The sequence below is a fragment of the Entelurus aequoreus genome, linkage group LG21, assembly GCF_033978785.1.
Source record: "Entelurus aequoreus isolate RoL-2023_Sb linkage group LG21, RoL_Eaeq_v1.1, whole genome shotgun sequence".
Lineage (NCBI taxonomy): Eukaryota > Metazoa > Chordata > Actinopteri > Syngnathiformes > Syngnathidae > Entelurus > Entelurus aequoreus.
The window spans coordinates 23214412-23228735 of record NC_084751.1 but is presented as its reverse complement, the minus strand read 5'-3'; the positions used below and the strand labels follow the sequence as shown (position 1 = coordinate 23228735).

General features: G+C 39.6%; 1 protein-coding gene across 2 annotated transcripts in view; it reads left to right on the top strand.

Annotated features, from left to right (window-relative positions):
• Positions 1 to 8734: 8734 nt before the first annotated feature.
• The window catches only part of LOC133638510 (E3 ubiquitin-protein ligase ARK2C-like), a 37453-nt gene continuing 31863 nt past the window's right edge, over positions 8735 to 14324 (top strand). For both annotated transcript variants that reach the window (XM_062031192.1, XM_062031191.1), the window contains exon 1: positions 8735 to 8896. In XM_062031192.1, the coding sequence (XP_061887176.1) occupies positions 8746 to 8896 (151 nt within the window). In that variant the 5' untranslated portion in view covers positions 8735 to 8745. The remainder of the gene's footprint in view (positions 8897 to 14324) is intronic.

The following is a 14324-nucleotide window of genomic DNA, read 5'->3' as shown; positions in this document are numbered from 1 at the left end:
CGCCTAGAACCTAGAACAATCTGGATGGTTCTTTCCTCTTTGTTCCTGAGGACACGGCGTCCACAGTTTCCAAAAACAATTAGAAATATAGAGCATTTCATGGAAGTTCCTTTTATACCCAATCATGGCACCCACCTATTCCCAATTAGCCTGTTCACTTGTGGGATGTTCCAAATAAGTGTTTGATTAGCATTCCTCAACTTTCTAGGTATTTTTTGCCATTCATGCCAGCTTTTTTGAAACAAGTTGCGGGCATCAAATTCCAAATGAGCTAATATTTGGAAAAAAAAAGTTTTCCAGTTCGAACGTTAAGTATCTTGTCTTTGCAGTCTCCATCCATCCATCCATTTTCTACCGCTTATTCCCTTTGGGGTCGCGGGGGGCGCTGGAGCCTATCTCAGCTACAATCGGGCGGAAGGCGGGGTACACCCTGGACAAGTCGCCACCTAATCGCAGGGCCAACACAGATAGACAGACAACATTCGCACTCACATTCACACACTAGGGCCAATTTAGTGTTGCCAATCAACCTATCCCCAGGTGCATGTCTTTTGGAGGTGGGAGGAAGCCGGAGTGCCCGGAGGGAACCCACGCAGTCACGGGGAGGACATGCAAACTCCACACAGAAAGATCCCGAGGCCGGGATTGAACCCAAGACTACTCAGGACCTTCGTATTGTGAGGCAGACGCACTAACCCCTCTGCCACCGTGCTGCCCTCTTTGCAGTCTGTTAAATTGAATATAGGTTGAAAAGGATTTGCAAACCATTGTATTCTGTTTTTATTTACCATTTACACAATGTGCCAACTTAACTGGTGTTGGTGTTGGGGTTTGTATATAGAAATATATAACAAGTGTATTACATTACCAGACAATATATTCATTAGTGTTTTCATAGGTAAGAAATCTATTTTATTTTCATGCAGGCCTTGGTTTTAAACTGATCTTTGTTTGGTATCCTTCTCTCTTTTTATGTAAAGTCTACAAATGCAAATGTTTTTCCATTGTAATGAGGAATGTATGCTGTTCTACTATTACATCCCTCTCTATATACAGTATCTTGTGGAAGAATACTGTTCATCCCTCTAGTTCAGTGATTCTCAAACTGTGGTACGTGTACCACTAGTGGTATGCGGGCTTCCTCTAGTGGTAGGCCAAGGCATCACTTGTATGGTATGGTCTTTTTTTTGTCATTGCACAAGTACAACGAAACTTTGTTTTCAGCACAAACCCGTTCAAGATTAGACAAACAAACAGTGTACTGGGTTACAGAATAGGAACGCTGATGGGTCGCCACAAGGCGCCCCGTAAAATATAGGAAAAAGGCAAACGCTGGGGGAGGATGAGTAAAAAAATACAATCTAGACAAGGCTCCTAAGGGGGCCCAGTCTGGAGTGGGAAAAAAACACCAGAGCAAAGCACATATACATATTACAACATACAACTTGAGACTTGCAACAGAGGGGAGGGAGTGGGGGCTACGGTCAATCAATCAATCAATCAATGTTTATTTATATAGCCCTAAATCACAAGTGTCTCAAAGGGCTGTACAAGCCACAACGACATCCTCGGTACAGAGCCCACATACGGTGGCAGGCAGCAGCTGTTCAGGCGCTGCCCAGCCGTCCATCACCCCTAAGGGATTCAAGCCATCGAAGGCGTTGGATGAGGGTGGGGAATGTGTGTGTGGATATTTGTTCGTGGATGCATGTGTGTGTGTGTGTGTAAGCCTGCAGCGTGTCTCTGTTCCGTGGCCTTGGTGTTTTTGCAGCCGCCAGTCAGTTCAAAGTCAACAACAACAGGTGTGTGTCCATGAGAGACAAGAAGGGAGTTTGTTGTGTCTTTGCCGCACTGTCCTTCGGGAGAACCTCGAAGCCAGGGAAATAATCCAAGCTAGAATGTTTTGTATGCGAGTTAAAATAAAATTAGCTTTTCACTCTAAATTGTCTATTACTGGTCCTCAAATACAACCTGCAGGGCAGACAGTCCGATGTTATCCAAATCACAAAGTGTCCACAGTTCTGCCAGCATCCTCCAACTATTTGAGGCAGCTTTGTGGTCCTTTAGAGAATGTATGACAAGGAGCACTGAAGCTGTTAAAAAAGCTAGTATAATAAAAAGGACACGGATACTGTATGTGTCAATCTACTTGACAACAGCGCCTACTAGAGGAATTAAGGAAATTTGGTCCTTGAAATAAGTTAATGCAAATTAAGTTCACTTACGTTGAATTATTTGATAAAATGCCTCCCTTATTCTCCAAGGTATAAGACACGGAAGGGAAACTTCTCTGGTCCTCTCCACCGAAGGGGGAAATGAGTCCTGGGGAGGAATGCAACAACTGAAAACTCAATCACCCCTCCAAAAATCACTGGATTTTTCTGTAAATTAAAAATGTTCGGTGGTCTTCTCGCGAAACTCGCAACTATCAAACTAAACACCGCTAATCGGATACGAAACAGTATTCGGTTAGTAAAATGTTTTCAGAAACGTTTAGTGTACTATTTAGTTGTAAAATGAGAAAGTTTGTGCTATGTTAAACTAGCTGCTCTTGCTAACATTAAGTGCTAACACCGCTGTGGACCGGACATTACCGAACTAAAATGAACAGTTTTATGTATGAAAATAAATACAATTGCGGCTTTAAAACTTAACACTGTTAGACCGACTTCACGTGTGTTTAGCTAAGTTACCTTTACATTTGCAAGTTTAAAAAAAACAGCAAAACAACAGAGAAGTTACGTTGTCTGCCTGCCCGGGAAAACAAGCCAAGACACACCCCACACACAGGAAGTAAAGCCGACAGAAGGGCAAGTGCCTTCCAAATTATAAGAAGGGTGGAGTGCCATCTCCGAGTTGGGGAAGAGATCTTGCCCCATGTGGAGAAGTTCAAGTACCTCAGAGTCTTGTTCACAAGTGAGTGAAGAGTGGCTCGTGACATCAACAGGCGGATCGGTGCGGCGTCTTCAGTAAGGCAGACGCTGTATCGATCCGTTGTGGTGAAGAAAGAGCTGAGCCGGAAGGCAAAGCTCTCAATTTACCGGTCAATCTACATTCCCATCCTCACCTATGGTCATGAGCTTTGGTTAATGACCGAAAGGACAAGATCACGAGTACAAGCAGCCAAAATGAGTTTCCTCCGCAGGGTGGCGGGGCTCTCCCTTAGAGATAGGGTGAGAAGCTCTGTCATCCGGGAGGAGCTCAAAGTAAAGCCGCTGCTCCTCCACATCAAGAGGAGCCAGATGAGGTGGTCCGTGCATCTGGACAGGATGCCACCCAAACGCCTCCCAAGGGAGGTGTTTAGGACACGTCCAACCGATAGGAGACCACGAGGAAGACCCAGGACACGTTGGGAAGACTATGTCCCCTGGCTGGCCTGTGAACGCCTCGGGATCCCCTTGGAGGAACTGGACGAAGTGGCTGCGGAGAGGGAAGTCTGGGCTTCTCTGCTTTGGCTGCTGCCCCCGTGATCCGACCTCCGATAAGCGGAAAAAAATGGATGGATGGATGGACAGAGTAGATTTTATTCCAAACATTTTTATAGTAATTTAATCAAATATTTGACAAAAAATCAAAAACACAGTCATAATGATTATATTTTACCTAATAAAATGTATTCAAATTTACACAACCACATAATCTTGTTTTACAGTGTACTGACATCTTATCCAGTAGTATTTGATACAGTAAACAATTGTTATTCTTGCCAAGCTCTCAAAATTTAACTTCTCTTTAAATGCTGTAAGCTGGATTGGATCGTTTCTGCATGATCGAACACAATCTATCAGTTAACAACTGCAGATCTGACTCTCTTAGCCTCTGGAGTCCCTCAGGGGTCGATATTAGCCCCCCTTTTTTTAGCCTCCATATTAATGATTTGCCCACTGTTTGTCCTGAAGCTGAATGCTTAATGTATGCAGACGACACGGTTTTCTTCGTTCATGGTCACACCAAAGACTTGTTGCTGCCAAACTCAGTAAAACAATGTCCTATGTTCTAACTTGGTTGCAGGAGTGCTGTCTGCAGCTAAACATTTCTAAAACTGTAGGCATGTATGTAACTAAAACAAAAAAAGTATCATCTGATCCTGACATACATATTAATGGAGAAAAAACAAAAATTGTCAGCCAATATAAATATCTTGGGTTAATAATAGATTCAGAGCTTCCCTTTAAAGCCGTATTGGCAAATTGTGTAAAATAATCAAGGATAATCGCGCACATTTTTGTGCAATTCGAAATGAAATGTCAATGGAAGCTGCAAAATTCTATTTGCATTCAATGATTTTCAGCCACTTCAACTATTGCCTTGCCAGCTGGTCTCAGGCTGGTCAGAGTTTAAAAAAACCCATTGGAAATCTTGTACAAACAGGCAATTAAGGTTATGGATTAAAAAAACTAGGCACTATCATCACTGCCATTCTAAAAACTGGGACAGTCTTCACACATTTGCAGACTTAAAACTGACCTATAAAGTACTGCATGAATTGGCTCCAGATCCTCTGGCAGAGTTCATCAGCCAAAGAAACAGCCGTGAGCGTGTCACTCTAGGCCCTGTCAGAGGTGACTGTAATATTGCTCTGCGCAGGAGCACTTTCAGTAAGTCGGCCTGGTCAGTAAGGAGCGCACATGTGTGGAACTCAGTACCTGAGGAGGTTAAACTGGTCACAACTTACAAGGCCTTCCCAAAGAAATTGAAAATGTGGCTTTTCAACGCCTACAGCTGCCAGCACTAAAAGATGAGCCTGTTTTGATGCTAAGATAAATGTTATGTACTCATTCAAGTACCTCTGGGTGTGGGTGGACAATAAGCTGGACTGGACTGTTAACACGGACCACTTGTACAGGAAAGGACAGAGCAGGCTGTACTTCCTGAGGAGGCTGCACTCCTTCAACATCTGTAAGAAACTCTTGTGGATGTACTACCAGTCTGTGGTTGCCAGTGTTCTCTTCTACATCGTAGTGTGCTGGGGGGCAGTACATCTAAGAAGGACAGCTCCAGACTGGAGAAACTGATCGGGCGGGCCGGCTCTACGATCGGAATAAAACTGGACTCACTGGTGACGGTGGCAGAGAAGAGGACTGTGGAAAAACTAGTGAGCATCATGGATGATGCCAGTCACCCTCTGCATACCATTATCGGTAGCCAGATGAGCCTGTTCAGTGCTAGACTGCTTCATCCCAAGTGCAGGACTAATAGACTAAAAAACCCCTTTGTCCCACATGCCATCAGACTGTACAACTCCTCTCTGGGGGGGGGGGGGGGGGGGGGGGGTACTAGGATGACAGTGGATGCGAAACAATAAACAGTGCAGTACTTTTTCATAACATGGTCACTACTGTCTAGTTTCTCGTGTTATATTCTTATTTTTACTGTTATATTTGTATTCTTATTGTTGCTTTTTATTTTTATTGTTATTGTAATATTTTCTATTTTATTTCCATTTGTACCCCCATTATTTACTTTTTACTTTTTAAATTTGATCTCAATTCTGTACACTGCTGCTGGAATTTTAATTGTCCTTAGGGAACTCTCCTGAAGGAAACAATAAAGTACTATCTATCTATCTATCCATCTATCTATCTATCTATCTATCTATCTATCTATCTATCTATCTATCTGTCTATCTGTCTATCTGTCTGTCTGTCTGTCTGTCTGTCCGTCCGTCCGTCCGTCCGTCCGTCCGTCCATCTATCTATCTATCTATCTATCTATCTATCTATCTATCTATCTATCTATCTATCTATCTATCTATCTATCTATCTATCTATCTATCTATCTATCTATCTATCTATCTATCTATCTATCTATCTATCTATCTATCTATCTATCTATCTACCTATCTATCTATCTATCTATCTATCTATCTATCTATCTATCTATCTATCTATCTATCTATCTATCTATCTATCTATCATGAATTGATTAATGTGGACCTCGACTTAAACAAGTTGAAAAACTTATTCGGGTGTTACCATTTAGTGGTCAATTGTATGGAATATGTACTGTACTGTGCAATCTACTAATAAAAGTATCTATCTATCTATCTATCTATCTATCTATCTATCTATCTATCTATCTATCTATCTATCTATCTATCTATCTATCTATCTATCTATCTATCTATCTATCTATCTATCTATCTATCTATCTATCTATCTATCTATCTATCTATCTATCTATCTATCTATCTATGTTGTGGTGTTGTATTTTTTTTATTATCATACTGTATATGTATTGTGTGCTTTGTTCTTTTTCTCTCTATTTCTTTGGTTTTTCTTTCAAATTGTAATTTTTTACTGCTTTTTTTTTTTACATCATGGCCAGGGGACTACAGATGAAAACTAGCCTTCTGGCTAATTCTGGCTTTTTTTAAATCATGTGGAGTCATGTGCTTTTATGAAATTGGTTGATTGACAACACTAAATTGGCCCTAGTGTGTGAATGTGAGTGTGAATGTTGTCTGTCTATATGCGTTGGCCCTGCGATGAGGTGGCGACTTGTCCAGGGTGTACCCCGCCTTCCGCCCGAATGTAGCTGAGATAGACTCCAGCACCCCCCGCGACCCCAACAGGGACAAGCGGTAGAAAATGGATGGATGGATGGGCATTGTCCCCTTTGAAATAAACTAATCTAATCTAATCTAGTCATATAACAACTTTATTTTTGGGGGCTTTTCACCATACAGTATTATCTTACTAACATGACTTTTTGCTTTTAGGATTTTTAACTTTATTCTTACCATAACATTACGACTTTTGTCTTTTTTCTGTATTTCCCTTTAGTGAAGACCTGGGCAAATTAAGGCACGGGGGCCACATGCGGCCCGTTAAGCTTTTCAATCTGGCCCGCCGGACATTCCCAAGTAAATTTTTTAGATCTTTTAAGATGGAAAGTGTGACTGCCATTATGATGTGCAGCGATGTTTTCTAATGACCGTAAGTCTTGAACTATACAAAGTATTTCAATGGTTGGGATCTGCGTTTATGGATAATATACCAGTTACTATGGTAATCTAATAAATTACTATGGTAATCTAATTAGTTACTATGGTCATCTAATTAGTTACTATGGTAATCTACGTCACAGCAGCTCAGACGAGGCACCAAGCAGTGTGGGCGGGAAGCGTTTCCACAGACGCGGAAGGAGATTTTTACACCAAAGTTCTAAAGGTTAGTGATGTATCAGATGTATCAGATTGTAAGTGGGTTTATTTTGTACCCTTTGCATTCATATTTCATTGTTTGTTGCATTTTTGTTGCGTTTCACTTGATTGTAAAATATGTTAATCAAAAGGAGGTGTGGCATTCATATTTTGTCAATATTCAGTGTTTTATCATTCATAGAAAACATTTAAAATGTCATTACGTTTTTTAAAGGCCTACTGAAACCCACTACTACCGACCATGCAGTCAGATAGTTTATATATCAGTGATGAAATCTTAACATTGCAACACATGCCAATACGGCCGGGTTAGATTAGTAAAGTGCAATTTTAAATTTCCCGCGAAATATTCTGCTGAAAACGTCTCGGTATGATGACGTCACGGATTGTGCGGACATATTGGGACACCATTGTGGCCAGCTATTAAGTCGTCTGTTTTCATCGCAAAATTCCACAGTATTCTGGACATCTGTGTTGGTGAATCTTTTGCAATTTGTTTAATGAACAATGAAGACAGCAAAGAAGAAAGCTGTAGGTGGGATCGGTGTATTAGCGGCTGGCTGCAGCAACACAACCAGGAGGACTTTGAGTTGGATAGCAGACACGCTACCGTGAGTACGCAGCTTTGGCTCGCAAACATTTGATCGCTTGCCCGTACGTGCGTGCCGCTATGTGCATGTCACGTACGTAACTTTGGGGACATATATGTGCTGTATGAACTTTACGGAGGTGAACGGTACTTTGGGCTGTGGGATTGAGTGTGTTGTGCGGGTGTTTGAGTTGTATTGGTGGGTTATATGGACGGGAGGGGGGAGGTGTTTGTTATGCGGATTAATTTGTGGCATATTAAATATAAGCCTGGTTGTGTTGTGGCTAATAGAGTATATATATGTCTTGTGTTTATTTACTGTTTTAGTCATTCCCCGCCTCTCACAGCATCTTCCCTAACTGAATCGCTTCCACTGCCCTATAATCCTTCACTCTCACTTTCCTCATCCACAAATCTTTCATCCTCGCTCAAATTAATGGGGTAATCGTCGCTTTCTCGGTCCGAATCGCTCTCGCTGCTGGTGGCCATGATTGTAAACAATGTGCAGATGTGAGGCGCTCCACAACCTGTGACGTCACGCTACTTCCGGTACAGGCAAGGCTTTTTTATCAGCGACCAAAAGTTGTGAACTTTATCGTCGATGTTCTCTACTAAATCCTTTCAGCAAAAATATGGCAATATCGCGAAATGATCGAGTATGACACATAGAATGGACCTGCTATCCCCGTTTAGATAAGAACATTTCATTTCAGTAGGCCTTTAAGGCGGTCTGTCATAACGTTTTTAGCATTCAATCAGACATTATTGTGAGGTTTTGTATTAGTAGTGTGTCTCTCATACTTCTTTGTAGTATTAAAGAAGTGTTCAAAGTGTGATTGGCTGTAGATTGTGGAGGCGGGCAATCGGAGCTCAGCGTTCCCTCCCAGCCGTGCCATTGGCTTAGCCTATTGGCAGTCCGCGTGATTGGACGGAGATATTCTCTGGTGATTGGTTATTTTTCTCCGTGATGGGCGTGTGCGTGTCGGCTTGAATGTGCAGTAAAGCAGGGGGGTGGCACCGGCGGGGATCACTTCCATGGACCATCTGTCTCCCTCGACTCAACAAAGAAGGAGGACGCAGGATGGTGTTAGTCCATGTCGGCTATCTGGTTCTCCCCGTCTTTGGCTCGGTTAGAAATAGAGGTATGAGTACATTTGTTTCTTTCCTATTTTTTAAATTCATATAGTAGAAACAAAATAACCATTTCAATAGCTGTGATGTCCTTAATGATGTAAACAGAGCTGACACCTGCTAGCAAACAGCACCGCTAACGCTAGCTGTTTTGCTAACTAGCTCATTTCCACATACATATTCATACAAAATATTTAACATGAAATATATTTTAATGATTTATTTTGTTATACAAATCTCGGTGAGCACCTGCCAGTCATAGGTTTTGACAAGTCGAAGTCGCATTTTTTTTTTCAATTGTCATTGTCGCCTGCTAATAGCTAGCTATTAATTGACACTCGTACATAAGTAACGTTTAATCTCCATTGCTCATTTCTCAAGATGTCTCTTGACTTCATTGTGCGCAAGTGGCAGCCTTACCTCAAGCGTTCACTTGCGTCATTCAGTGTTTTTTTTGTTTGTTTTTTAAAACATGACTTTAAATTAAGAGGCTAGTTGGCAGTTAGGCGCAATATAAAATCTGACGTACTGCTGCTGCTACTACTACTACTACTAATAATATTAATAATCAGTGCAGGGGGAGAGGCCGTCGTCATTGTGCTGCTAATCCTTTCTGATTGTTGCACAGTACTACATGCAAAGTGTGGCACCGATGATTTCATTGTGCTTTTATTTGTGTTTCTTTTTTTCCCTGTTCCATAGTATCGAGGCTGGCTCCACATTCCGCATTTCTCAGACCTTTGTGTCCCCCCTCCATTGTGTAGCTAACGATCATCTGCTGCTGTCTGCCGTATAGCCTCTGCCTGTTTCTCTGCATCTAGCTGTTCTTGTGAACCCCTTCTTCTTCTTCTTCATCATTTCTTCTTTTCCATCTGAAGACGACATTGGCATCTAAAAAAAAACAAAAAAAACCCTAAGACAACAACACAAATTCACTCATGCCTTCTGTTGTGTAACTTGACTAAAGAATAACACCTTGTAGACAAAACCCAATAGACTTTGTGTTGATTTTACAACTGTCTTTGCCAATAACAATTAGACTGAACTACTCATTGTGATTCTCCCATTACGTGTAAATAGACAACATTCTGCTGTAAATTTCTGTAAAGTGGATACATTTTGATACTCCCCACCACCCCCTTATAGCATCAACCCCCCCTCCTTCTCCAAAAAGACAGTTCGATCACAGCCAAGGCTTGATCCAACTCTCCATCCTCAAATCTTAGCAAAGGTGCATTGAGACTACCACTCCTGACTCTCAAAACATGTTCAGCAATTGGCCGACAGCAAATTTATTTATTTGATATTTTTCCCTTTTAAGGATGGTCCACTGCACCGGTGCACTCACCGGCCACAACATTAGATACACCAGCACATCTCAATGACATCCTATACAAGAGTTTTATCATTTATGCAATATTGATGACTTTTGATGTCGGAATTACCGTAATTTCTGGACTATAAGAAAGCTTTGAACCCTGTTTATACAAACGTGCAGCTAATCTAGGGATTTTTCTTCACTAACGGCTAAATTATGGACTGGATTAAGAAAAAAAAAAGTCAAAGAATTTACTAAAATGATCCACTTTTTTGAAACTGTTGGAACTTAAAGTGTTTACAAAGTACACGAAAGAAGTATCCTGATAAACTTGAACCTTATTTTAAAAAAAGGTAACATCTTATTCATCCCATAAATGATAAACAAAAACATCAATTACAATTAAGGAATGTAAATAAATATTTACAAAATCTTTCCATGTAAATATTTAATTTCACAACGTACCAGTATATACGTGCGGCTTCTAGTCCGGTGCGGCTAACATATATATATATATATATATATATATATATATATATATATATATATATATATATATATATATATATATATATATATATATATTGAATTGTATTTTTTTCTTCTAAAATTGAGTGGGTGTGGCTTATTGTTCGGGAAATACAGTAGTTACATAAACTGCTCATTACACAGGCATTTAGCAGATATGTGTACAAAAAAATTTACATTTTGTCCTGTTCCGAAACACAAAGCAATATTGTATTCGTATTAGGGTTGCAGCCATCGAATATTTAAGTAATCGACAATCGATGATTTTGTTCGATTAATCGGGTAATCGGACAAAACACAATTTAAAGCCTTACAGTTTTTGGAAATTAGTTAAAACAATAAAAAATCTTAATTTTTTTCCGGAATGCACATCAACACTGAAATTGCACTTTTAACATTTGTGCATCGATACAAATATAATATGTCATGGCACCTTCACATCGCCACACTCATGTGGACGCTATTGCAGAGGCCCTGTTGAAACTATTTTCACATATTTAAAGTTCCAGGCACTCTATGCCGTCCTGATTTGATACATCTTTATTGGTTACACGGAAACGATTAATATATTATTTTTTTGAATCCCAAAATTTGGACAAAACTTTGTAATTTGTTAAAAACCTAATTCGATTTGTTGCTATAGACATTTTTTGGTGTACTCCAACAGCAATTCAACTGGTCCAGTATGTGCCAAGAAATAAATTGTTACATTTGGGAGAGGTTCTGGATAAAGGTGTAGATTCGGGTTTTAATTGGAAGCACTTGGGGATGTAACAATGTGAAATTTTCTCATCACAGTTATTGTGACCAAAATGATCACAGTTTATTGTTATCATCACAGTATAGTTTGATGTGCTTATAAAGTGAGCAGTATTACCGTGAGTTTTTGAAAGTGTGGTAATGAATCACAATTTTACGGTAATTACAAGTAGAAAGGTAATACTAGCCGTCATTAATTTTCCGCGGTTTATCATTTCACCGGTAATTATTACATCCATTAAAGCAGGACTATGATTGCACGAGAAAGTGCAAATTAAAACTCTATAGCTATCCTGGACTAAATGGTCATTTGTTAATTACATCACAGCAGAAACAGAACTAATGTTTTAATTGTGCGATGGAGCAAACAGTTGCAGACAGCATCAATACCGCTCATAATTATATGCCTACAATAATTGTGTCACACCAACAGCTGAGCAGCGCAGCCAACAGTTTAAAGTACATGCAGAGCTGCTAGAGGCTGACCACTCATAATGCAGCTTCTGCCATCTTTTGGATAGAAAAAGCTGTGATTGCCAGTGTTTTTTTTGCGCTTTAGTTAAAGACCCACCTGCGACTATATGTTAACTAGATAGGGGCTATAATCTGTTCATTTATGGCATTTGTTAAAAAAAAATGGTACTCAATTGCTCAGTGAATAATGTGTGAAGCTCAATGACAAATACCTATTTATACATTTTTTAATTAAGGATGGCTTTTAGAGCCTAAACTCTGCCTCACTTGCCTGTTATTTGGCTTTTTCTTTTCAACAAAATCTCAAATATTTGCTGTGATCTGTATGTTTAAAGTATCTTTTTTCAGTCTTGGTGGAGGTCTGCTTTCCACAAACAGTACATCTAAATAGCGCATACGTTGTTCTTTTTTTTTTTTTTACATTTAGTTTACATGATTTAGCTACATAACAGAGATATAAAACGTACAAATACTATTTCTGCATTGACCCGATTTTTCTTTCTTAGGAAAAGATTCATGTAATAATTAAAGAAAAATTTAATAAAATGTAAGAAAATAGGAAATAAGAACACTACAAAAAGTAAATATAAATTCTCAATCTGCACCTTCACCTGGATTCTCTACTATTCATAACGTTTTGTTGAAAGCAGTTCAAGAAACAATTTCTGCACTTGTTTAATATCATATATGCATATATCAATCATATATGCGTGCAGCAAATGATTATCTTTTATCAATACATTTTTCTTCAATACAGCTTTTGTATGGGATCTCATTACATTGCGTAGCTAATATTATGGCAACTGATTGTATATCTTAAATTCCCAGTTCATGTGTAAAAGCATTTTGCTCAGTTTAAGCATCAAATTAGCATGTGCAGCAAAACAAAAATAGTCCAGTTGTTTTATAACCATGCAACCTCAGTCAAAATGCTATCCACTTTACAGGGATGTGTATCCTCACACTGCTGTAGAGCTCTTTTATTTTTTTAGAATCAAAATGTCCTTTCTTTTGTATTAATTATTTGGTTGTGGTTTTTCTACCTCATGTTCTTGTATGATTAGATCCTCAATGCATGGTCATTTGTTCTACTTTTATTTTGTCCATATTGAACAGCAGATTCCAATGTAATCTTTGTGTAGAGACGTCCCTGCTGTACTGAAATGTGCTGTAAAGCATACACATCTACTCATTGGATGCTGCTTCTGTTCTGTTAACCCTACAGAGAGCATGATGGTCGGGCCTTGCCTTCCCTTCCGCCTCTTATTTGCATGTTATTATTGTTGTTATGCAGGACTCTATATTACTATTATCTCACAGTGCTACACACGCATACAGTATATACGCTAATATTTTCCAATAAAGACTGTAGTTTTCTTCCTAACCTTCAGTGTGCTTTTTGCTGATTTTCCATGTGCCCTTGCACCTCCCCCAAACCACCCTCTTCTCCCCTTCTCCCTACACACTGTGCTGTCACTGAGACGTTTCCCCCCCCCTCACTCTTTATGTGCTCCCATTTTCAGCTGTCCCTGACAGTCGATTCAACTTGCGACTGCGCTTACTTAGGAGACTTCACTGTAAAGCTCCAAAGTTGAACACCTCAAATTTTCCCCATAGGACACAATAGAACGAGAAATAACCCCTTCAAAAAAACGTTAACTGTATTTTTTGTTTTAAATATCTGTATTAACTGTTAAAGGGGCTGTTTGCAACATTTAGACGAATGTCTAGAGGGCGCTAACTTTCCAATGTATTTCAAGTGTTCTATCCCGCCCTCTTACGTCTTTTAGGACGTAATGACGTAACTACCAACATACATAACACATGCGTGCGCATTAGTTGTGGATGTTGTTAGCCAATCATAGCTATTTGGATAGTTAGTGTTAGCTGTCATTGAATGTAAATAAATTCTATCATAACAACATGACTGCAAATTGTTCGTTGCTTCTCTTGGACTGCTTTTGTATGTGTGCAAGCGTTGACGAGACAGGGTGAGTGACTGCCGTAAACACCAATCATTTTATTTGTACCGATAAAAATTCTAATCAGACAAACTTAGTAATTTTGAAGAATTTAGACCGTTTTCACACATGTGTTCTGTTAAAGAGGAACTGCACTTTTTGGGGGGAATTTTGCCAATCATTCACAATCCTTATGAGACACAAGAACACCATTTTTTTTTTTTGGTGGTCTAACATGTAAAAATCGGCTCGTTCTTGGTGGCTCGCAATGCAGTTAATGGGAGCAATCATATCTACCTCTAAATCACTTAAAATGCATTCAAAAACCGTCAACAATACTTCATTTACGTTCCGTAAACCGTATAATAACTAAGCTGTAGTGACATTGTTATTGTAAGA